The following is a 25,872-nucleotide window of genomic DNA, read 5'->3' as shown; positions in this document are numbered from 1 at the left end:
CACACATCTCTCTTTGGATTCTGTAGTCAAAATACCACTCCGGACCACCCCACCCTGAAAGCAGCAGCTTCTTTGGCTGGTTCTGGGGCCGGGTGATGCCTTTGTTCATCAAATATTTATGGAGCCCCTACTATGTGCCAGGTATTGTGCCCAAGGTGGGAAATGATGAATGGTGAGCTTTTGAACAATAAGGAAAGGTAATGAAAAACAAGCAATCACGACCCTGGATGTGGGGTGGGCATGCAGGGGCTGTGGGAGCATCTCAGAGGTGTACCCTTGCTGGTCAAGTCAGCAGTCACCAAGGTGGTAAGGCTGAAGCTGGTATCTGGAAGGACAAGTGGACACTATCTAGACAACCCAAAAAGTGGGTGAGGTCGGGGCCTCCGGTAGAGGCTGGGGAACAGCAAAGGGAGATAGGACCATGTAAAGGAGCAGTCCTATGGTAGGAGAAGTGCCGCGGGAGGTTACACTATGTGCGTGCATGAACGTATGTATGTGGAGGATGGCAGAGGGGAAGTGAGCAGGAGGAGAGATGAAGAAACAGACCATATAGGGTCTGGCAGGCCACAGTGGAGGAGTTTGGACTTTCAGGCAATGGATGCAACAGGCAGGTTCTAAGCAAAGCATGACATGGTGATGCCTGAACTTCCAGAGAATCTTATTGGTGGTAATTGGGTCTGATTGGGCAAAGCTGGAGTCAGAGAGAGCACTGGGAGGCGGCTGTAGAAGCCCAGGTGCTGAGGGTGCTCTCAGGTAGGGAAGGGGGTGGGTGGAATGGAGAGAAATGATAGGTCCAAGTCCCTCCATTTTCCCCAGCTGCTCTGCCACCACCCCTCTTGGCTCCATTTATATACCTTGTCCTTCCTGGGTGAGCACAGGGGACTGGCTCTGGTCGGGCCAGCCTCACCTCCTTCTGCTCCACACCGGACAAGGCATTCTCACCACCAGGACATCTTCCTTCCCACTAACCACATTGCCTCCACAGACTCCAAGCAACATGGGCAGAGGAATGACATCATTTTTTTTTTTAAAGTGCCACGTTCAGTGTTTAGCAAAGACCTGGGTGCTGTGTGCACGATGGAGGCAGTGGCACCAGGACCTGGGGACTGTTTGACATGGGAAGGTGGAGGGAGGGAAGACTGCTCTGATTTCTGCCTTGGGCAACAGGACACGAGGAAGGGTGTTCATGGAGATGGGGGATGCGGAATGGGGAGCAAATTTAGAAGCAAAGCAGATGAGTTTCTTTTAGGACTGGAGGAGTCTTGGAGGCGTCCAGGTGGAGATATCCAGTTCCTACTGGGATTGAAGGGACTGTGGCTCCAGGGGTAGGCCCAGGACAGGGACACAGACACAAGAGTCAGCAGCGAAGAAGTGGCGGCTGACGTCAGGGAGAACACACAGTACGCAGATGGTGATGACAGGCCCTTGAAAAAGACTACAAACATGGCAGGAAAGAGAAAGGTGAGGCTGCCATGGACGGAGAAGGTGGAGCCTGAGCAGCAGTACAACCACAGCCGCAGGCACAGACAGCGTGGTCGGAGCTGCGCCAGATGGGATGGGTGGGAGAGACGGCATAAGGGGCCCAGGGGGGTGGGTCACCCACAGCATATGTGGGCAGGTGCTTTAGGACGTTTGGCCTTCAGGAGCAGACAGGTGTAGGGGACGAGTGACACTGGGTTGAAGAAAAGTTTTTGTAGATTGTTTCCTTTCCTCCTCTTCCTTTTTATGAGACTGATGCGCTGCCTACTGTGCTAACGAGGCACCTTCTTCTCTCCCTTTTTAAATCGTTTTAAGATAGAAGACCCTGAATCAGTTTAAATGCTGATGGGGAACATGCATCAGCAAAGACACATTAGGGATGAGGAAGTGGAGGGCAGAGTCCCTAGAGCAGTGGTTCCCACACCAGCTGCACATTAGAATCCTGGGCCGGGGTGGGTGGGGGGCTGCCTTTTAAAAATTCCCCAGCCTAGCCCAGGCCATGCCCCAGACCTGATCAGCTCTCTGGGAGCAGCATCTGTAGCTTCTGAAGCTCCTTGGTGCCTGCAAAGTGCAGGCTAGTTTGGGAGGCATTGCCCTAGAGCTCTGCTCTGCCAGGACAGGCCCTCAGACCAGCAGCATGGCACCCACCTGGGAGCTTATTAGAAATTCAACCCTACGGAATCAGCAGCCACATTTTAACAAGATTCCCCAGGAGATCCGTGTGCACATTAAAGTTTAAGAAGCTCTGAGCCAGGAGGCAGGAAAGGGAGGAATCCAGGCAGAGGGAGCTCGATAAATGTTGATTTACGAATGAATGCAGATGAAAGGTGGATCCTGAGCATAGGCTGGGGGCTGGTCTAACACGACATGAAGCACACCTATCTTTTGAGATGGAAGAAGGGAGCCAATAGGGCCAAGGTCGGTTGGTTTGGGGAAGTCGATGCCATCTATTTCAGCTATAAAACAGAAGGTGTCCTCTGCCGTGAATGACGGGTGGAGTCGGAGGGGGGCGGATAGAGAGGTTTATTTATTTTTTTAATGATTGATTTATTTATTCATGATAGACAGAGAGAGAGAGAGAGAGAGAGAGAGAGAGAGGCAGAGACACAGGCAGAGGGAGAAGCAGGCTCCATGCCGGAGCCGGACGTGGGACTCGATCCTGGGACTCCAGGATCGTGCCCCAGGCCAAAGGCAGGCGCCAAACCTGCTGAGCCACCCAGGGATCCTGGATAGAGAGGTTTATTGGAGACTGGGGAGAATGATGGCCAGGAAAGGCAGCAGGACTGACAGCCCTACTACGGGCCTGCCTGACACTGATGGCCACAGTATGTTAGCAGCATCGGCTGATACTTTCCAGAATCTTCAGCAGCCTGAGCACAGGAGGGGTGGGAGAGGCACAAAGTCAGGGTCATTCAGGGTTGAGAAAACTTGCCTGAGGTCCTGACAGACGCTCAACAGGGCAAAATGCTGAGAATAAGATCTTTTAAGCCCTCTCTCTAAATAAGAGAGCGGAACCCAAGCTGGGGAGGGAGGAAGGTAAAGAAAGGCCGGGGTGCATGGCCATGGTCAGTGGGCTGGAAGTCTGACGTGGATTCAGGACTCTTCTCACTCCTTGTGAGGTTCTGAGCGACTGAACTGGGGGGACGTCCTGGGTCTATAATTTCAGATGCAAGCCATTTTGGTCGTGTCTGATTTAATCCTCCTGAGCAGGGACGGGCTGCAGACATCCATCTGCTCACCAGCCTGTCTGACGGAGGGACGTTAGCAGGACAAAAGCCACTGGCTGCCCCTGGAAGCCCTCAGATGACAACACAGACAAGGTTTCTGTTTTTCCCTTCTCAGCTCTGGGTTGGAGAATGCAACCTATGGTTTTGGGATCAGATGGATGGGTATGGTTTGAGCCTCATCCCCCTGGTACTGAGATGTGATCAGGGCAAGTACCTCACCCTACAGAAGCCTCAATCTCTTGTTCTGCAACATAGTGGCAATCAAACCCGTTTCTCAGGGTTTGGGGAGCACTCACAGGATCGTATTTATAGCATCTGGCACACAATTCCTTCCCTGTTCTCATCTACTCCGACGAAGCTGGGACAGAGCTCTGGGGGATACCTGTAGGACACTGCTCCTCCAAGGAAGGAGGGTGGTTTGGGCTTGGGTGACTCAGAACGAGGAGGAGGAGCTCTGACCCAGAGGGACTAAGGTCGACGTGTCTCACATCCTACCTTCCTGTAAAAAGCTAGAAATGTTGCTCCATTGTGCAAGGCACAGCTCGCCCCCCTGTGCCACTGGTCCCACAGTCATTTGCCGCAAGAGCTGCCGAAAACCCCACAAGCCCAGGACAAGGCAGGAGCAAGAGGAGGTATAGAAGAGAGCAGCCACAGCCTGGGCCTTGCAGAGACTGGAGACTGGCTGACTAGCTAAGTGGCGAGGCTGTCAGGAGCTGGTGCTCTTTCTGGCCCTCTGCACAAAGCAGCCAGAAGGGGGACTTACTTCCCAAAGGGCCTCTCCAGGGCGAACGGCCGGGCAGCATAGTAGTACTGCTTGTATTCATCCATCCACACCTCAGCTGTCCGCTTGGTGTTCCTGGGGAGATACGGGGTGTCCCGCTGTGGTTAAAATGCACATGCAGGCAGCATGACCCCAGCTGGGCACCCCCCACGATCCAGTAAGAGCATTCTTGTGTGGATTCTGGGCCTAGCCAAGTCCCAACCAATCTCCAAAGGGCCCTTGACTCCAAGACACAGGACTTTAGCAGTAAGGGTGAGCTCTTCCCCAAAAGGTACATACCAGAAAAAAATTGTACCAGAGATGGAACTTAAGCGGCTCAGGAAAAAAAAAAAAAAAAAAAAAGAAAGAAAGAAAGAAAAAAAAAAGAAAAGAAAACAAAAGGGAGAGGGGAGCCCACACATCCCATGTTGCCAGCAACCAAGAAGAGAGAGGCAGGGCCTGTGGTGGTCATCATGCCTCCCATCCTACTCCAGGTGCTCCCCCATGATGCAGGGGAAGTGCTGGGGTCCCAGCTCAAGGCAGGGAAGCCAATCATGCCGCTTCCCAGGGCCCATGCGCTCAGCATGGTGCGGGTGCAAAGAATCAAGTCATTAAGCCCCCTGTCAGACATTTTGCCAGCACGCTAGTCTTTTCCATCAGGTGTTTGCTCTGGGTCTGACCTCAAAGGTCAACAAAGAGAGAAAGAGGGACTGACACGGAGGTCACAATTTAGCAGGTAGGGAGACAGAGAAGCCAGGAAGAGCCCCAGAGCAAGGGAGAGGTCATCAGAAAGTCAGATGCCAGGGGCAGTGTAGGAGCAGCCCCCCCACTCCCGCCCCCTGGGGGTGTCAGGCAGTTTGGGGCCTCGCTAACCAGTCCATGCTTCTATCCACTTCTGGTTCTGTCAGAGCAGACACGCTCCGTGGGGGACGATGGCAAGCCCTTCCAAGCTGTTGGGCCCAAAATGACAGTCACACCCGTGGCCCGCTCTCAGTGCACAGAAGGCAGGCACCTGTGCCTCGCTGGCTCCCTGCCCAGGCCTAGCCATCAGCAAACTGGATGCTGCTCAGGAGACACCTGTGCTACCTTTCTCTAACCACTGACTAACCCCGGGGCCAGGGCCCACACTTGAACATGGTGAAGCCCAGGTCTGTCCCCTTACCCCTAGGAGGGCCCGCATCATTTTTTCTACCAGCTGTCCCCCACTCTCCTATCCTCCTGGAAACCCGGGGGGCCGAGGCAGCCCTATCTTGGGAGTCTGCTGGGTTTCTCACCGCCCTACCCTTGCCCACCCAGTTTTTGCAAAAGGTGTTAACTTTCCACCTGCTCAAATCCAGGCCAGCCTCGAGACGGTTGTGTCAGGACGTGGCCCCTACCTGCTTAAACGTGTGCCGACAGATAAGGAAACGACACCCTGAAGGAAGAAAAGCACCAAGAGAGGTAGGTGCTTGCCCTCTCCCTCCCCTAAATGGACCCGATGACAGAAAACAGGAAAAAGGAGGACAAATGGGTAAAGTGAGGCTGTCAGATGACGAGAGACCAGAGGATAAGGGAAAGGGTGAGAAGAAGCTGGAGGAAAGAGGGACGTATGTGAAACATTTCTGAAACAGAAGAGGAGACTGAGGCAGAAGGAATCACAGGAGGAGGTGTATGAAGGCAGGAGGTGTATGGAGCAGGGATAAGTAGGTGGATGCCACCTGCTCACTGAGACCCTGGGATCATCATCCTGTCCCTCAGCAGGAGGTGCAAACACCCACCCTAGGGAAGAAGCCCAGGGTGCAGGGCTTGCCCTAGCCTGGATCCTGTCTATGCACCTGCAGGGCCCTGGGGTAGGCATGTGAGCTCAGCCACTTGTGTGTCCCCACTCTCAAATCCTCCCGACGACCTTTCCCCTGGTGACCCAGCCTCAACGTGGGAGTGGAGGATCTTCTAGAATTTGGGAGGCAAAAATGGCATCTTCTTTTTTTTTTTAAATGGCATCTTCTTCCCCCATCCCAAACACCCAGAGCTCTGCAGGACGGTGCCACCCAGTGATTTGTGGGCCACGTCAAGCCTTGGGGAAGTCAGTGGTGGAGAAGAGCTTCAGGCCTCCTCCTAATGCTGGGTGGGCCAGCCCGACCACCTCTTGCTTTGGCAGACCCCCCAGGGAGCATGACGTGTGGCTCCTGAGCAACCAGAACACTCAGGCAACCTACCAGAGAACATGGGGCAGCCACAGCCCACCACCAGGAAAGCCCTGGGCTTTCTGTTGCCCCCATAGAACTCCCGGGACTCGCACTTACTTTATATATGTGTTGGCGTTTCCATCTGGGAAAACATACGGGTGTTTCTTGCGGAAGACATGGCCCACTCGGCTGCAGGGGACAATCTCCAGGCTGCCGCCGCACATCCACACCCTGAAGGAGATTTCTGCAAGACAGCCATGCCCCCCTCATCACTGCTCTGTGCCCTCCCAATGGGGAGGGGACACATGGTGGCAGCATGGAGGCAGCAGGTCCAAGGAGGTGGTCAGGGCCGGCTGCACCCAGCCTGGGGTTTGGGGTTCAGAGCTAGATCCACAGCCAGACTGCGTGCTCTGCTGGCTGTGCCACCTCAGTTTCCCCTTCTGCAAATGGGGATGAGGAGAACTCCTAACTGGGAGGGTGACAAGAGTGACTATGGACACAAACAGAGGCTGGCTTGGAGGAGCACATTCCTGGGGTGGCCACGTCTGGGGGACAGCACGGTGCAGGGCCTGGCTGCAATGCTTTATTTAGCCTGGAAAACAGAAGCCTTGGGGTGACCAGACTGCTGCTTCTGGACACAGGGAAGATGGGTTAGACATGCTCCTATGACCCCAGAGGGTCAGAATCAGGACCAAGAAGAAAGAGTTTCCATTCAAGAATACATGCAGGGATGCCTGGGCAGCTCGGTGGTTGAGCGTCTGCCTTTGGCTCAGGTCGTGATCCCAGGGTCCTGGGATCGAGTCCCACATTGGGCTCCCCATGGAGAACCTGCTCCTCCCTCTGGCTGTGTCTCTGCCTCTCTCTGTGTGTCTCTCATGCGTAAATAAATAAAATCTTTAAAAAAGAATACAGGCGAACTTCCCCAACCGTTAAGGTCCAGACAGAAGGGGCTGTCATGAAGGGAGTGAGTGTCACACTCTGACAGGCTAGCAACCCCCATGGGCAGGATTCCCGGGAAGCACCGGGACAAGGTGCCCAGAGCACCCCTCAACACCCTGACTGCAGTTCTACACTCTGTAAGGGTGCCTGAATCCTAGCCCTGGAGGAAGCAGCCTAGGCAGTAACCGAGAGCAGCTGTAGAAAATGCTGGAAGATTTTAAGCTGTTGCTGGGGTCGCTCCCCAGGGTGGGGATTTTGCACACAGGTCCATTTGTTCCTGGTCAGCTGCTGCAGCTGCAGCTGGGAGTAGGCTGGGGTGTGCTTTTCTCCCCTGGGGCTGGGTTCTAGCAGGCTTGAAGCAGCGCTTCCGCCCCAGATGGAAGCAGTGGCACGCCACCGTGGTGAAGGGGAGTATCTTATCACTGCTATTGTTTAGAGCAGCTGAATGACTGTTTCAAAGCTTCGTGATTGCTTTTAACTTGTCTACAGACAGTGTACCTCCTTACTGACTGCACCCAGGGCAGGTTCCCCGGCGCACCCCAGGGGTGGGAAATGCCAGCTTCTCATTCAGGAATCCCCATCTTGTCCATTCTTCTGCAATCAAGCTCAAATATGAGGAGGGCAGGCTGGCTCAAGAGAAATCCATGTCCATGGGTGACTGTTCCTGATGGTGGTGGCTGGGGGTGGGGGTGTGTGTGGGGGGCATGTGGAAGCAGGTTGGGGTCCAGGAGTAGGGAATGGGGATGTGAGTATTCTAGTGCCTTCCTACCACATACATGCCCTGCAATCTCTAGCACTTTGGGTCCCACCTCCCTGGGCTCCTTCACCTGAGATCCTCTTTTGTCTGAGATCCTCTTTTGTCTCCTTTCTAGTTCTCCGAGCAAGTGCCTAGACACGAGGTTTCATTGCCATCCTCACCTGCTCTCTCACTCACCTGTCCTCAGCCTGCCTTTACCTACCTGCCTCTTGCCCCATGTCCTTGAGTTGCAGACAAGGCTCCCTTGACACCAACCCCAGTGCTGCCACCTTCTCTACACCTGCCCTTCTGCCTGCTGAGGTGCTGCCCTGAATGGGCTACAGCTCATTTCCAGGAAGCTCGGGGACCGGGGGGTGGGGGACAATGTGTGCACTAGCATAAAGAAAGGATTCTCAAGATTGCTTCCAAACGATGGCAAGAACAGGGAGGGAAGGAGATGGGAGAGCTTGGCTTTGGGGTCCACAGCCTGAAGTCTGTAGCCATGTCCCTGGGGAAACCTGCTTCACCTCACTGAGGCTGGCTTTTTCACATGTCAAGCCAACATCATAAAAGACCTCCACAGGGTTGCTGTCCACATCAAATGAAACAGAATTTTAAGAACATGGGGAAAACTTAAGTACATGGAAAAATCAGCCACATGGTCAGACACCCCTTAAGCCAGTCTCTGAAACACAGACCCCATTAGCACCGCCCTCCTGTGCCTGCTTCCAGCTTCCTTCTTCTGCCATCAGTAGCCGCTTGAAATCTGTGGACTTAGCATTCAAGATTTTGACTTTCCATCAAGGTCCCGGATACATAGCAATGTGGCATTGGGCTGGGGTGCTGTTGGGATCCTCCCCCCCAGCCTGGCGTTGGTGCGGGGCAGGCAGGGAGCAGTGAGTGAGCTTAGCTGATGGCTACCTCCCGCCTCTCCACCTTGCAGTGAGCGTGCGGAGGGGCTGCAGGGGTCGGGCTGTGGAACTGTTAGAGCGTGTGTGACTTTAGTCTCAGGACATCCTCCTTAACAGTGTGTTCCAAAAGTCTACTGTGTTCTAATCATTTCCTCCCCAGGATCTCAAAATACGGTCTGCTCCAGTTCCCAAAAAGGAAAACCCTCTCATCTTTCAAAACTAGAGACGGAGATCTGGTTTACTAGATATAACCTACAAATTTTGTGCCAGCCCTCTTCCAAAAATATGCATACGTTTTGGCTACAGTCTCTTCCTTTCCATGTATTCAAATAAGACATATGTCCCTCCTCATTTGCAAAGCGAATCCCTCTAAACTATGCTTCGGTTCCCTTCCCCACCCCCTCCTACCCCTGCCACCTGTTTCTTCCTCTGGCTCCCCTTGCCCAGAATCTTCCTTCCCTCTGCATATATGAATCCTGCCCTTCTGCCACTGCGTGGACAGGTCCCCACCTTGGAAAGCAGTCACCTGACCCTGGTCCTTCTCCACTTTCCTTCTGGTCTCCTGGCATTCTTCCATCCAAGGCTCTGTCTTTACAGTGTCCTCCTGACACCGTTTCCTCAGCTGACCCCGCGGTTCACTTGATGCTGAGGGCTCGCCTTCATGCCACCAGCCCCAGCTCTCTCTGGCTCCAGCACCAGCTTCCAGGGGCTGTGGGATGCTCTGCAAAGGAGCATGGACACCAGCACAGAGGTGGTGTATCTTCTGCCCCTGCCACCCTTCCACAGCCCGCTGCAGCCTGCTGCCTCACCTCCACCTGTAAAACCAGCTCTCCCCCTCCTCCTCATTTTCCTGAGTCTGGTGCTTTGGCCAAAAACCGCCACGTATCTCAATTCTGCAAACACGAGCCATGGGAGGAAGAGGAAGATGATCTCTTCATCTCCCCCTGGGCTGCGCTTTGTTCGGTCCTCCTCTCTCAGGTGGTAGCGTCTCAGTCATCCTAACAACCCCGCTCACGGTTGCGGATGTCATTTTATGGTGCAGAAGCGGTTCTGACCTGACACCTGCCAGCAGGTGCCTGGGGGCAGAAGCACATCTCCCCACTCCAGAATGCAGCCCTCACCCTGCCTCCACCCGCCCTCAGCACTCGACAGCCACTGTCAAGCAATGTGGCTGTGGCTGCAAAGACACTGCCTTCAAGGCTTCTACTGGCCAACATGAGAGCCTCCTCTATGACCAGCCTCCACATGGCACCTCCTCTGCTCATCCATTCAGTCCTGACAAATGTCTGTCTTTGTGCCCCTTCCGTCCTGCTGATGCCACCCCAAGGTGCCTGCAGCCCGAGATGCAGTAATGGTTTCTGTGTTCCGGGGTTCCTGAGTGTTATAACTGAGGTGATCGGAGACCCAGGGCCAGACCCACACTGCTATGCTGCCCCCACAGTCGAGAGGTCTGGGTGGCACAGCCTGGAGTGAGCAGATTAGCATGATGGGTCACAGTATACGGTGTGGGATACTTTGCATCCCGGACGTGGAGTTGCCCTGCCCTTGTCTACACCACTAATGTCAGGATAACTGTCCTCACAGGTATGTGCTGACTCCTGGGAAAGTCTTGACATCCAGAGGTGCCGTGCAGCAAGGCTCATGCATCAGAAGTGCACATGCAGGGAGGCGTGGGGCAGCAAGCCTCCCAGGCACCACCTAGACCCTCCGCCCCCCTGTTGGCGGCTCCTGCAAAGTCATCACTTTCTTAAGTGAGGAGGACGGAGCGAAAAGATGATGTAGGGAATCTGTAGGGGGTTCTCGCTGAGTCAGCGCCCGCACGATCTCCCCGGCGATGACTGTCACGCAGGCCCTAATCCACTCTGAATTCCAGGCAGGGAGACGTGTAATTATTCCACGCTCATTGAGGGCACTGGTATCTTATTTTCTTTAGACGTCAGATTCACACTTGAGGGCAAATTGCCCTCCCCATCCTCCATCCTCACCTCTTTTCTCCTGTCTCCTCCCCCACCCACTGGTTGTCTAACAGGGCTCCATGGGCCTCCCTGCACAGCCCCAGCTCCCAGACCAGCATCTACCTGACAAGCCCATGGCTGCTGGATGGGAAAGGAGATGCTTTCTCCCCAGAAGCCAAACCACAGCTCTTCACACGCCATTGCTCAGCCAGACCCATCAAGGTTCCAATTTAATTTCATATCTGGTTTCTGAACAAAGGTGGAAGGAGCTTTAGACATGAGCTCCACTGAATACAATGTCCTGTTTTACATGGAGCTCCATGTATCGTGCACAAACACACATTGTACACACAGCAGCATGACCCACTATATCCCTGGCCATATGAAACCCACTCAAGATGGGGAAGTGGAGTGGGCAATGGTGGGCACCTACATGGCTACTGTTATTCCTAAGTCCACACACATAAATGCACCAACAGAGTATTCCGTTTAATGATCTTTAAGGTCTCAGGACCTCCTGGGCCTGGAAGTTCTGTTATTATTTTTCAATGAACACGTGGACTTGGGTAGAGAACATCTTATTGGTCCACAAAATTGTACTTTGTACCATCTGGGCCAATCACGCGGTATCCAGGCCCCAAGCTGTTGAACAAAGACTAGCCAAAGGGACACCATGGCCACCCATGCCCATCCAACTGCAAATGCCAAGATGGTGCCCTAAACTTTCCATACTCCTTACAGAAAAGAAGCCATCCGTATCCTCTCTGATGGGCCTTGAGTAGATGTGGGGAAGTTCAGGAGCAGCGGGAGACGATGGCCCTGGGAGACTTTGCCTGGGCATGGGGCTTTGGCAGCAGCCCAGAGGAGGAACTGAGAACTGAAGAGCAGCCTGCTTTAGCTTAGCTCCCCATCTGCAAGGAAAGAGGACTTCTCATCAGACTTGGATGCTCTTCTCAGATGATCTAGCCATTTTCTATTACCCTGAGCCATCTAGCACGAAGAGGGAGAGTCAGAAAGAGAAGTTTTGAGGGATAAAGTGCACCAGCAAGTCAGATACGATGCCCCTTTAGTAAGTGCTGCTTGAGTGGGTCTGAAGGGGAAGGAGGGGCATGTGCATCGCCTACTTAGAGCAGTCCTGGGATAGGGAAGGGAATCTGTTTTGCTGCGGTAACAAAGGACACATGGACCTAGTGTGTGGGTTTGGCTGGCTCCCTCCTGAAGGTCTCACAAGGCTCACATCGAGGTATCAGCAGACCATGCTCCTCTGTAGAATCTGCTTGCTCAGTGGTTGAGTGTCTGCCTTTGGTTCAGGTTGTATTCCCGTGGTCCTGGGATCGAGCCCTGCATCGGGTTCCCACCACAGGGAGCCTGCTTCTCCCTCTGCCTGTGTCTCTGCCCCTCTCTCTCTGTGTCTCTCATGAATAAATAAAATCTTAAAAAAAAAAAAAAAAGAAAGAAAGAAAAGTAAAGAATCTGCTTGCAAGCTCCCAGCTCTTGGTTTTGAACAAACACAGGTAGCCAGCAGTTTCTGGTGTTCTGAGCCTTGAGGACTAGAAGTTGGAGGAGTCTTCTCGCCTTCTGCTGGGTTTAGTAGCAGGCAGGCGGCCGCCACAAATGAATGAACACAAATACACAAAAGAGCTCAGTAGCCCATAGAGAGGAGAACCAGCTGCTGAGGGGTATAGAGCGAGGATGGTGGGCAAGAGAGTGGGCAGGGAAGGTGTCCTGCTCCTGGGGGGAGGCTGCCGCAGGGCTCTGTTGCACAGCGGAATCAGCACTTGGTGGAGAAGGGAGGCAAGGTGGTTGCAGAAGGTCGGGCATGTCTGGGCACTGCTGGAGGTTCTGTTCACGCTTCCAGACTGATGGGTGGAGACATGGGCAAGGACCAGGAGGGACTCGGCTGAGGAGTGTGGGCCCCGACCTTGGGCCAAGCAGCAGCCACAGCGGCTTCCTGGTCTGGAAAATGCGAAAGCCTGCATTTCAGACAGTGCTCTCTGGCCCGGGGGGAGGCTGGCTTTGAGGGGGAACAGAATAGTCCTGGGGATGGAGAGAGGGGTGGATCTCAGGATGTGGTGAGCTGGGTGGTGCGGAGGGTCCCCTCCATCACTCCCTGGAGCAAGAACCCCTTCCTTCACTATCATCTCTCCTCTGAAGAGGAGTGTTCCCTGACTCAACCAAACCCTGATCACCCCATCCTGATGGGCTTTTCCAGATCCCCACCTTCATGCACTCTGGTGTCTACCTATGCTCACCCGCAGAGCTGGGCTGCTCTGCATGGTATATGTACCATTGGAAAAGCACTGCGCCTTCTGGCATATAAAATGTTAAAAAAAAAAAAATCCAGAAATGGCTTTCAAAGTGCTGGGAGCCAGCTATAACGTAACGGAATGTCAGGATGGGAGAAAACAGTGTCTCCTGGGATAGCTGCCTGCGGTAGTTTTTTTTTGGGTATTTTAAAAAATTTTGTGATGGATTGTAAAATGCCTCTCCTACACCTCCTCAGAAGCCCCTCCTTCCTTCCCCATTCAAATCAGCACTCATGAGTGTCGAACCACCAGGAAGCAACTAGCTGAGATTGCCACTTGATATGAGCAGATGTATGTCAACACTGCCATAAACAGGAGGTACCAGTAGGTTGGACCAGAATGTGCCATCATTAAAAATAACATGCTGCCTGAATCCCAACATGACTGCCATGTGGAGGAGGGATCACACTCACTTTGTAAGGTTCAAGGGGGCAGAGGAAGCCCTAGCAGAGGCTAGCACGAGATGTCCTGCACCCTAGAAGAATCTTCTAACGATTCAATGCGAAAATTCACAGCACCAGAACGTGCTCAACTGTGAAGCAGTGAACACAATTGTCATCAACAGCACTGGAGCAGAGACAGGATGACTACTATCTATCAGAAGTGCTGCAGAAAGGATTCATTTGATGATGGGAGGAAAGGCCGGGGGACAGCCCTAAGGATCCTGAGAGGCACTGTGAATGAACAGCACGTCCCTGCTGGCTGTCTCTAGAGAGACAGAAATTTCGTCCCCACTGGGAATGACAAGGCTCTACCTGGTTCCAAGTTCTCCTGGGCCCGTGTAGGCAGAGCTGCCCTCCAACCTGGACCCAATTTCCCTGCTGTGTTCCAGGACTGGGTACCAGGAAGGGGAATCTCTCCAGTTCATGGGTTTGGGGTTTTCTGCTTCTTTGCTGAGCTTCTGGTCCAGCCCCCGGGATGGCAAGAGATGTACTTTTCTGATGGATTTCTCTCCACTGCCCAGTTTGGGAGAACAGATGCTGCAGGTCAGGCCGGCAGCCATAAATTTCTGGAAAATAACTCTTAGTGACTGAGGAAGAAAGCCATAAAACACTCTGGAGGCAGAGACAGGAGCAAACAATGGCAGAGGACAATGCATGGGATTACTGCTGAGTGCCCAGCCGAGCCCCATGGACCATGCATTCTCTGGGCCGCACCCCCCTCGGGGAGCCTGTGCCAAATGCTCCCCAGTGACACTCTGGCCTCTGGCTCTTCTCCTCCAGTGCTTTGTTCCACAAGTACTTACGTGAGCCTCCTTCACAGGGGCACGATTCTAAGCACCAGAGATGGCTGGGAACAGAATAGAGCCGAATCCCTGCCTGAGCAGCCCATGTTCTAGTCACCTTTGGGGGTCCCGCCTGCCAGAAGCAGCGAAAGGAGACAAGCATTTGCCGTGCCCGGATGGTGCTGGGAGTTTTACAGATCCAGCTCCATGGATTTTCACAACAACCCAAGAAGCACCCCCAAGTTACACTTCTAACACATGAGGCAGGAGGAGAGGCACTCATAACTGACCCACACGAGCGGGTCCCGGGCTGCTTTTCTCCTAGAGCTGCAGAATGCATCTCGACACCCTGTGTTTGCAGTCCGGGAACTTGTGACCTCATCCATCCTCGCCCTGTTCTCTTTCACCAGAAGAGAAGGCCCAGATGCTTCCAACCTTCTGTGGCGACTACCCCAGACCCTCTTCATTACTGGCACTGAGTGCTATGTTGCACAGGGCAGCCAACAGACGTTTTTTACCAAGCTTTCCAGGGGTCACTGTCAATCCTCCTCATGCCCAGGTTCCTTCTACCTCCAAATCCCCCCTTTCAGCCCTCCCACCTCAAGCCTGCCTCTGGGCCTTGAGTGTGCTATTCTTCTTTAGTCTTCCTGGCTTCTACATTTTTACGTGCCCCTGGTGGTCTTCCCCAGGGAGGCTTTCCTGGTGCTCAGCCTCCCAGCAACACTCCTCTGGTGCCCCACCTGGCCTCACCCCCAAGGGGTGACTTACTCCCCACGTGCATGTGGTCCCAGGACATAGAGATGCCACCCGGCCCCAGGACGTAGACACAGGGACTCACCGAAATTCTCTCCACCCCAGATGTCCATGTCTGTATCGTATTTCCCCAGGTAATTGAACCAGGATTTGTCCATCACGAAGAGCCCTCCAGCTATGATGGGAGTCCTAGGCATTCGGAAGGAAAAGATGAAGGGAAGGGAGAGGGAGGGATCACTATTACATTCATCTGCCAGGGCTGCACATAACTCAGTGCTCTCTTCTCCCCACTGCTTTTCCTCTTGAAAGGGCCAATGTGTTACCTAAAACGTGCTCCGCGGGTTTCCCTTTTGATTTTGAATCTCCTGATCTTGAAAACAGGCAAATTTACTCATAAGCATGCCTTCTGGGTGTTGGGGGCAGAAGCTGGGTCTCATTCAGAAGCCCACTGTTCTCAGGGCCTGGGGGATCCTCCCCGGCCTCTCCCACAGGCTCTGCCCAGCGTGGCTCTCTTGGGGGGCTCCACTAACGGGAGCCCAGGCAGTGGGCCACTGACCAGGAAGAGGAGAAAGACAGAGGTTGTACCTCTTAATGGCACTTCCTTTTCCTGAGTTTGGGCTCTCCCCCTTTTGTTCTCTCCTTACCCCTCTTGTGAGGTGTTATGTAACCCTAAAATAATATATTGGGGCTCTAGGGCCCTTAGTACCTCAGAGTGTGACCTAATTTGGAGAGAGAGAGTATCTACAGAGATAATCAAGTTAAAATGAGGTCATTAGGGTGGACCCCAATCCCACGTGACTCGTGTCTTAATAAAAAGGAAACACTGAGCCAGAGAAACAGAAGTGCATACAGAGCACATAGTGTGAAGAGACATGAAGAAGGTCATCTGAAAGCCAAGGAGAGGGGTGCCTGGATGGCTTGGTGGGTTAACTGTCTGACTCTTGGCTTCGGCTCAGGTCAAGATCTCAGGGTCCTGGGATCGGGCTCCCTGCTCATCAGGGACTCTGCTTCCCCTCTCCTTCTGCCCCTCCCCACTACGTGTGCTCTCTCTTTAAAATAAATAAATAAATATTTCTTTAAAAAAAAAAAAAAAGCAAGCAAGCAAGCCAGCATAGCTCTCAGAAGGAAACGATGCTGCTGACACCTTGATTTTGGACTTCTAGCTTCCAGACCTAGGACACTACACATTTCTATCGATAGGCCACTGTGTACGTTGCTGCAGCAGCCCCCACAAACTAACACACCCTCAGCTTTGTCTTTTTCCTTGGCATCTTATCTCCACCTGTCCTGCCTCTGACTGCTGAGAGAGATGCCAGAGAAGCCACCTGGAAAGGAACAGGGTGCTGAAGAAGGCAGGTGAGGACAGCAGAGTCCAACCAAATAATCCAGTGAGCCTCAGGATGAGTATTTATAAGGAGTGACAGCTGGGAGAGGTGGGCGAGCCCTCGAGGGCCTGGCCCCCCATCCAGTGGGCCCAGAGGGCCGAGGGACTTTTCCCCCATATCAGTTAGTTGGTAGAGAGCAGGTCAAGAAACCAGGTCTCCCACAGTGCCACAAACTCCATGCTGTTCTGAGACTTGGCCTATTCCTGGGAAACACTCATTCTCTGAGGAGAGAGGGATTCCCACAGGAACAGAACATGCCCTGAGGACCCTGGCAGTGGGACAGAGAAGGAAAAACCCTGAGGAGGCTGCATCACCATTGCCTCTGCCACCTTTGTCCTCGACTCGGCCCACTGCTATGTCAGGTGCCACCTCTGGAGAGTAACTGAGAAGCTGTTGTGCGCTGCATGGTGCTGAGTGTGGTAAGAAAGTTCAGAAATAGAGCGCATCAGCTGGTCCACCGCCCAGCGTCAATCTCCCTCTTGGCATCACTCCAGCTCATGAAGGCTGGAGGAGGGGGCAGGGGTAAGCAGGCGGGTGAGACAGGTCCCTAGCAGAGTTCTAACCACACACTTCTATCGAAGTGTCACCGTTTGGCTCCTCCTTGCTCCTTGGTTCTCCATCCGACTTAAGTTAATTCAATGCAAATGATCAAACATTTACTACACGGCAGGTCTAGAGATAGAGATACTCAAGAAGAATCCAGGGCATCCCTAAGTCATTGGTGAGAGAAACTGCACCCCAGTGGCCTTCTCCATACTTCTCCAAGCACTTCTTATCTTCTGACCCCCTACCTGAGGTGGGCAAGTGTCAGTGTGGAGATCACCAACAGCTCTGGGACAAGTGCGCCAGTCTTAGGTAGGAACATCCCAAGCTGAGAACCCAGGCTCCCTGCCTGGGTGGACACGATGCTCTATCCTACTCCGGGCCCTCGGACAGGCTCCCAACCCCAGGCTGTGAGTCTCCCACATTAAGGGAGAATGCACATCAGGACAAAGCATCTACAGCACTACAAAAGAGCCCAGATTCAATGCCACTGTCACATTCTCACAGAGGACAGAACAGACGTGTTTGTTACTAAGCAGCAGTGTGGCCAGGCCTCTCCCTTTATAGCAATGCTGACCTGACCTTCCTAGGCTGAATCGTGACATCCAAGACCTAGTGGCTCTGCTCTGGCAAAGGGACCAACCTCCTCCCGTCAGAGGTCCAAGCCATCTGGACCATCTGGGACCCTCTGACATTTAATGGGAAGTATAAGTACATGGTGGTACATGTATGGGAGGACCACACTGGGCAAATCCTCAGTACAGGTCTTACTAGGCCTCTGTCCCCTCAGGTGAAGTCTCCTTGAAGACAGAAACTCCTCAAGTAAGGGCAAAGTGGGGCTAGCCTGGCCAAGGGTGCTCTTGGTCTCTGCCCAATTCTTTGGGTGTCTAATGTGGAATGCCTCCTATACCATGTAGCAATGGGAAGGACCTGGTAGTGACAGACCTGCTTACCCACCCCTGCCCTGACTTACCTAATGGGCTCAGCAGGGTCCAGGCGCCGGGCCTTCTGCTCTGGGGAGAGCTGCTCCCATTGGAAGTGGAGGCTCCAGTCAAACCCTAGAACACAGCACCCGTTCAGTTGACTTGCACAACACATCCCTTTCTAGAAGCTCATAAACACTCCAGGTAAATTCGTCCTGGGGACAGCAGGTATCACCCAGGCCGAGCAGCAAGAAAGCCATCGGATTTCCCTCTCACAGTTTCCTTCTACCTCCTATTGCCTTTTGAGTCTTCTGTGCTGGGCAGAGGTAGGGTATAAACGGCAGATGACAGAGTCAGTTTTGACAGAGCCCAAAGGGACAGGATGGACAGTTACAGGAGTGGCCCTCGGCCAGGTGCCTTGGGAAGATGTGAGCGAATTTTTAAGGGGCTGAATCACCTCAAATCAGTCTTGAGGGGCCACATGAGGCCCTGAGGAGAACCGTGGTGGGCCTCAGAGAGAGTGCGGTGCCCGATGTTGAGGTGCCGGAACAGGTCAGGCCCTATCTAGCCAGAAGGTACTTGGCTTCCCCCCTATTCTCAGGCCCCAGAGTGAGCTCCTGTCAGAGCCAGAGCTCTGGGGTCTGGATGTGCCCTGCATGTTATCCTGGCCACCCCATCCATGGTTTCGGGGGCAAGGCCACACTAGAGCTACTGATGTTATAGGATGCAGGGCTGGACACTCCAGACAAACCACTACCAGACCTCTCCGCACTCTCCCCCTAGAAAGTGCCAACCAGGGGGAGCAGCGAGTCTTCATTGGGGAGAAAGCACTGGCCCCACTCACCCCCTCTGAGCTCTGCGGCGGATTCGATGTAGTTGAAGTTATCCAAGCTGATGATGTCAATCACAGGGCACACCACCCGCGTGTAGTCCTGTAAGACAGCAGGCTCCAGGCTCAGTCTGTGGCGTCAAGGAGCCAGGCTGGGAATCAGTGGGCTTGGGAGGGCCTCACCTTTGTAATGCCAGGCTGGTTTTGTGGCCCTGACCAAGCACTTCTATCTCTGGATCTCAATTTTCTCATCTATATAGTGTAGTACTGGATGCTATGACTTCTCTAGTTCTAATACCTAAAATGCTAAGAGCCTTTATCTGACTTCTGGTGGCCTTGTTAGCCCCAACGGCCATGTGAGCATGGCAGGGACACAGCAGGGGTGGCTGGAGAGTGACAACACCGAGGAAGGGAAAGATAGGAAGGAGGGGGCCTCTGGGAGTCCCTCACCACTAGTGGGAGGCAGAGGCCACAGTCACAGGTGACCTCAGCCTGCAGTCCCATGAAGGAAAGCCACCCACCCACAGGAAGAACACCTTGGAATTTCCAAATATTTTCATTCAAAGTCATTTTTTTAAGACTTTATTTCAGAGAGAGAGAGAGAGAGAGAGAGAGAGAGAGAACAAGCAATGGGGAGGGGCAGAGGATACAAGAGACCGAGAGAAGCAGACTCCCCCACTGAGCAGGAAGCCCGACCTGAGGCACAATCCCAGGATCCTGAGATCATGACCCATGCCAAAGGCAGATGCTTAACCGACTGAGCCACCCAGGTGTCCTCAATGCCTATGTTTATAGGCAAGTTGATGAATAGCATCTCTGGGGACTCCTAGTTTCAGATGTGGCCCGGGACGCTCACAGATCTGTGCCTCCAGCTCTGACTTGCCACCTTGCTTCCAGACTCGGATCCACTATGCCAGTGGCCATTTCCATGTGGATTTCACATGGACTTTCAGTGATGCTCTCACGCTCTTCTCCCCACAGGTGCTCCTTTCCCTCAGTTGCCTATTTCTGCTTAACAGAACCGCTGTGGGGATCCCTGGGTGGCGCAGCGGTTTAGCGCCTGCCTTTGGCCCAGGGCGCGATCCTGGAGACCCGGGATCGAATCCCACATCAGGCTCCCGGTGCATGGAGCCTGCTTCTCTCTCTGCCTGTGTCTCTGCCTCTCTCTCTCTCTCTCTCTCTCTCTCTCTCTCTGTTACTATCATAAATAAATGAAAATTTAAAAAAAAAAAAAAAAAAAAAAAAAAAAAAAAAAAAAAAAGAACAGAACCGCTGTGTAGCCCTCTGCCTCCCCAGCACAGAGAAGCTTCGCTGATTCCAACTTGGAAACTGCTCTTCTGAGTGTGTTGTACTCACCCTCTTCCCTTAGGTGGCTAGGGAAGATGTCATTCTGATGGGAAAATCTCACTCTGCAGCTCAGCAGTTAAAAACCTGAGCTGCCTGGAAGATACATTCGAACTCTTTAGCCTGGCATTCAAGACCATCCACAGTAGGCCGGTATCTCACTCTCCAGCTTCATCACTTGCTACATCCCTCAGGCCACCCTGTCCACACATCAAAGTCACCCAGGAAATGTTTTCAAAATATGTAAGACATAGTCACCATGCTTGGGGGCTGTCAAGGCATTGCACAGATTTTGAAAGTCTTCCACACTCTGGGTAGAACACCCTATACCTGGTTTGCAGGAGGAGGGATTGGGGCAGTGGAAAAGAACACTCCACAGCCAAGCAGGAATCAGGCAGCCCAGGAGGACCAGCAGGTGTGGGGAAATCAGGCAGGGCCACTTTTGCAATCCTCCACACCTATCTCCCTGGCTGGCATAGGCAGGAACCTGTTTCTCCTTGCAGCCATTTCATTTCCTGGTTCAATCTCTCTCCCAAATGAGGCTGTCTTCTTATTTTAAGCTCAGACTCACCGGGTGCCTGCTTTTATGTTCACAGACTTCATTTGGCCCTCAGCTTCCACATGTGACTCATCCTGACAGTGACAAGGTACCTTGGAAGCCAAGTGGCCCATGTGGAAAGAAATGCTCATTTTCAATGCATTGCTTCTACCTCTGGGACGTGCACAGATGCTTCTTCCACAGTCAACACGGCACCTGCCCAGCTGCCACAGCTCTCCAGGCTCTTCTCCTCAGGCACTGTCATCCTGCATCTGTGTGTGTGTATGTTGGGGGGGGGGCACACTGCATGCACACTCCTAGACATCCACACCAATACCTACCCATGGACACAACCCCAAAGATATTCCTGTGACTTGAATTCTGACATGTTCTCAGAAGTTCAGAGACTGAACTTCTGTGAATCTGACACAGTTCTCATTTCGCCTTTGCTTGTTGAGTTTTTAGGTCTCTGTAGCTTCACTGAGTCCTGATGTAGACCCTTGTATGGTAAAGGATTAATCTTGCCCACAAATATGTTTGGCTCTTGCCTGGCTTCTGGGCAGCAACATCTAAGCCCGCACAATGTCCTGTTTCTAAGAGTGTCTCTGTTTACCTGGGAGTCTTGGGATATGCCAGACAGTCTATGCTAACAGCGTGACTTACAGCAAGGGCCTTGGGCTTGTACCAGCTCCATCTGACCTCTGGAGGAGCGTGGAGACCATAGGGGGGTCAGTCACATAGACATGGCTGACCAGCAGCACAAAGCCCAGACACCAAGGCTAGGGTGGGCTTCCCTGTTTCTTAATGCTCTGTGAGTGTTGTTGTACGTCCTTGCTGGGAGAAGTAAGGACTATCTGTACAGCCCCACTGGGGCTGGTCCACTGGAAGCTTCTGCCTAAAACTCTCTCTATGCACTTTCCCCTATTTCCAGCTGATTTTCACCTGTTTCCATTTGTTATCCTAAACAGTAATCATGAATGTAACAGCTTTGCTAAGTTCCAAGTCCTTCTTGTGAATTACTGAACCTGGGGGTGGTCTTGGGGACCCCTGAAATGTAATCTTAATTTAAAAAAAAATCTCTTCTCAGTATTTGGAAACTGAAAGACAAAACAAAATGCTGGTTGCTTATCTTGGCCACAGCCTTCCCCAGAAGCCACCCAAGGACTCTCCCTGTAAGTTCTGAGGGCTTTTGCCCTTCTATTATTCCTGTCACGGTTCATGTGTAGTGTCGGCTTAGAGGCAGGGAGACCACATAGGCAACGAGGGATGTTTGGGGCTAAGTGCTGTATGGAGCCAGGACCTTAAAAAGAAGCTGCAGGAGGGATCCCTGGGTGGCGCAACGGTTTGGCGCCTGCCTTTGGCCCAGGGCGCGATCCTGGAGACCCGGGATAGAATCCCACATCAGGCTCCCGGTGCATGGAGCCTGCTTCTTCCTCAGCCTGTGTCTCTGCCTCTCTCTCTCTCTCTCTGTGACTATCATAAATAAATAAAAAAAAAAAAAAAAAAGAAGCTGCAGGAGACTTTATATACATAACCCTTAAGGCCAGGACACAAACCTCTGTGAGTGACTAGAAGTCCGTAACTGCTCTACTCCTACAGCCCTCAGCCTGGTGTTCCATTGCGCTGGCTGAAAAAACTGTCACTGAGCTCCCTCTGAGGGCACTATGTCAGTGGCTGGCAGCAAAGCAGGTGGGTCAGTTACAGCTGAGAAAGATGACCTCTCCTCCTGCAGGTTCGGGGATAGAGGGACTGACTCTCCATCTCCATAAAGATACCCAGACCCACCTGGGTCTCTTTGGTGTGGAGTACCATACCCAGTGCTCCAGGGGGGTGGTCTTTAAGGCTAGGCCCAGAGGTAGGCTGAATCAGACAGCTGGAGTAATTCCTGACAGACCCAGGACTGCATTCCCTGTCCTCTCCTCCCCAACACAAATCTGAGCCCCAGCCCTGCCCCACTGGCAGCAATGACAGAGGCTGCATGCACCAGCCAATGGCCATCAATCATCCCTGCAGTATACCCCTCCTTTCTCTACCCATTCATATCATTAAAACCACACTGTGAACAGGTACTCAAAAAACTCCAGGAGATGGGTGCTTGAGTGGCTCAGTTAGTTTAGCGCCCTACTCTTGATTTCGGCTCAGGTCATTATCTCAGGGTTGTGAGATCAAGCTCTGAATTGGGCTCTGTGCTGGGCATGGAGCCTACTTAAGTTTCTCTCTTTTCCTCTCCCTCTGCCTCTCTAACCCCCCTAAAAAAATAATAAAAATAATAATAGTAATTTTCTTTAAAAAACCTTCTAAGAAAATAATTCACTCATTTGGTCAGCCAGCTTTACTGAGCACCTCTTATAGTTTCAGAAGTGTGGCGGGTACAAAGATAAGTAAGGCCTCACAGTCTAGGGAAGGTGTGGGACAGGGGATAGAGGATTATGATGGGGCCTCTGTGGCAGCCTGGAGGGAGGGGTGAACGAGAAGGAGGGGTCCTTGAGGAGATGACAGGAGATCTACGTTCTAGTTCTGGTTCTGTCATCTAGAATACATGTCACCTTAAACACACCAGCACACACTGAGGATCTGTCTCTTCATCTATAAAGTGAAGACAAATTATTATTTGCAAAACTGTCTTGCCTTCCTAACAGGGCTTTTGGGTGGAATAAGGGAGGGAGGCGTGTGAAAGGCTTTGAAGCATATGTAAGCCATTATTTATATAAATTTACCAAATGCTACTGGGATTGAAATTTCTTAAAATCTTTTTTCCAACTAAAGAAATATGTAGATAAGGAGCGGGGGAATAAAAGAGGCCTCTGTTAAAAAAATTAAAACCAACCTGGTGCTTGTTTCAAGTATCATCACGTAACTGAAGGGAAGAAACGGGACACTGAGAGGGTTCCATGTGGATGAGACCAGCTGAGGACGGCTTCTGACAGCCCCAACCCAGCTCTTTCTTATCTCTTTCTATTTTTGAAAATCCCAAACTCCAATTACAGCTTAAAATTTCTACTTCCACTCACAAGATCAAATCACGTTCTACTCTGAGACAAGACACAAAGACATGTGTTAACAGAGGCCAACACACGCCCACATCCCTGTCCTGAAGGGGATGTCTCAGGGAAACATGCCATCAATAGGAATCAGGGTCTTGTAAAAACCTTTGCAGCCAATGGAGGCTGCTGTCTCCCCTGCAAGGGGCAGAGCTGGACCACAACCCTGGGTCTGTCTGACCAGCCCTCTGCTACTGAGGTCAGACAGTGGTGAGGACTGGGATCTCGGCCTGGAAGGGTGAGCTCTACCCTAGGGCCAAATGACTCCCACAGGAGCACGGGGCTGTAAGGAGCACTCCCATGCAAGAAGGAGGAGATGAAATCTTCTCTGATCTGCAGGTGAAGCTGGCCAGGGGGGCAGAAATGAGAGCATTTTTCAGAAAGGGCTTCTGTGACAGCCTCCAAGGCACTGGGGTAGAAAGGGTTCTTTAAGGCTGTCTGAAAGCAAGGCCCCCCAACATATCCTGCAGGGCTCCATCAGCCTGGGGGTTCCCACAGGTCAAACACTGAATTGCCACATGACCCTGTCATTCCACTCATTGGTATGCACCCCAGAGAATTGGAAGCAGGTACTCAAACTTACATACTAATGTTTGCAGCAGCGCTATTCACAATAGTAAAAAGGTGGAAACAACCCAAAATATCTTTTAGCAGAGGAATGGATAAACAGAATGTGGTGTTCAGACAGTAATTTCTCCGATATCGGACACAGCAATTTTTTTCTAGATCGGTCTCCTGAGGCAAGGGAAGCAAAAGCCAAAATAAACTATTGGAACTACATCAAAATAAAAAGCTTCTGCACAGCAAAGGAAACAATCAACACGGCTAAAAGACAAACTACAGAATGGGAGAAGATATTTGTAAATGACATATATGATAAAGGGTTAGTGTCCAAAATATATAAAGAACTTCTAAAACTCAAACCAAAAAAAAAAGAAAAAAACCCCCAAAACCCCAATCAATTAAAAAATGGGCAGAGGACCTGAACAGACATTTCTCCAAAGACATACAGATGGCCAACAGACACATGAAAAGATGCTCAACATCACTCATCATCAGGCAAATGCAAATCAAAACCACAGTGAGATACCACCTCACAGCTATGAGAATGGCTAAAATAAACAGCGCAAGAAACAATTGTTGGGAGAGGATGTGGAGAAATAGGAACCCTCTTGCACTGTTGGTGGGAATGCAAACTGGTACAGCCACTGTGCAAAGTATGGAGGTTCCTTGAGAAGTTAGAAATAGAACTACCCTATGATCCAGTAATCACACTACTACGTGTTTACCCCCAAAATACAAAAATGTTAATTCAAAGGGATATATGCACTCCTACGTTTACTGCAGCATTATTTACAATAGCCAAACCATGGAAGCTGCCAAGTGTCTATTGACTGATGAATGGATAAAGAGGAATATTACTCAGCCATAAAAAGAATGAAATCTTGCCATTTGCAACAACATGGATGGATCCAGAGGGTTTAATGCTAAATGAAATACGTCAGAGAAAAACAAATACCATATGATTTCACTCATACGTGGAATTTAAAAAATAAAACAAATGAGCAAAGGAAAAAAAAAAAGAGAGAGATAGAAACCAAGAAACACTCTTAATCACAGGGAATGAACAGATGATTACCAGAGGGGAAGTGGGAGGCGGATGGGTAAAACAGGTGAAGGGAATTAAGAGTACACTTGTTGCGATGAGTAATACACAGAATTGTTGAATCACTATATTGTACACCTGAACCTAACTCTGTAGACTAACTATAGTGGAATTAAAATTAAAAAATTAATTAAAAAATGTGGTGTATACTGTGATGTGATATAAGAAGAAATATACACCTGGCTTTTGTTCCTGATCCACTGCACAAGAGCTTCTAAAAACCTTGGGATTTCCTCAGTTTCCATGGTGACGGGGCGGGGGGGGGGGTAGGATGGGGGGAGGGGAGGGCGGGGGAGGCATATTTGTTATATACAGTAATCCTTTCACCCAACCTGAGTTTATGCTAATGAGGTAACTGCTCACCTGGGTGGGGGGGCAGTGGACAAACCACCTGATAGAGGGTTGGCACATTCAGCCCCACCCCCAAACCCCTCCTCTCTGGGACAGTGAAAGGGCCTCCAGGGCCAGGTAAAGCCCTTCAACTAAACAGTCTGTTCATAACCTACTATTCCTCAATGCAGACCTCTTCACCTGGATTGTGCCAGAAAGAGGGAGACAGAGGATTTTCCTAAACAGCACTAAGCATCCCTCAATCTCAGGGCAGCGGTCACGGGGATGGGTATGAATGTCTGGGCCCATGTGCGAGA

General features: G+C 51.8%; 1 protein-coding gene across 2 annotated transcripts in view; it reads right to left on the bottom strand.

The window, feature by feature from the left end:
• GALNT14 (polypeptide N-acetylgalactosaminyltransferase 14) overlaps window positions 1–25,872 on the bottom strand; it is a 205,039-nt gene that overhangs the window by 13,066 nt on the left and 166,101 nt on the right. For both annotated transcript variants that reach the window (XM_041755900.1, XM_041755899.1), the window contains exons 7-11: window positions 18,652–18,739; window positions 17,858–17,942; window positions 15,042–15,145; window positions 6,249–6,375; window positions 3,970–4,062 (exon numbers count right to left, since the gene is read on the bottom strand). In XM_041755900.1, the coding sequence (XP_041611834.1) occupies window positions 3,970–4,062; window positions 6,249–6,375; window positions 15,042–15,145; window positions 17,858–17,942; window positions 18,652–18,739 (497 nt within the window). The remainder of the gene's footprint in view (window positions 1–3,969; window positions 4,063–6,248; window positions 6,376–15,041; window positions 15,146–17,857; window positions 17,943–18,651; window positions 18,740–25,872) is intronic.

The sequence above is a fragment of the Vulpes lagopus genome, chromosome 5 (assembly GCF_018345385.1).
Source record: "Vulpes lagopus strain Blue_001 chromosome 5, ASM1834538v1, whole genome shotgun sequence".
Lineage (NCBI taxonomy): Eukaryota > Metazoa > Chordata > Mammalia > Carnivora > Canidae > Vulpes > Vulpes lagopus.
Note: the sequence above shows the minus strand (reverse complement) of the source record. Positions and strands in the feature narration are given on the sequence as shown.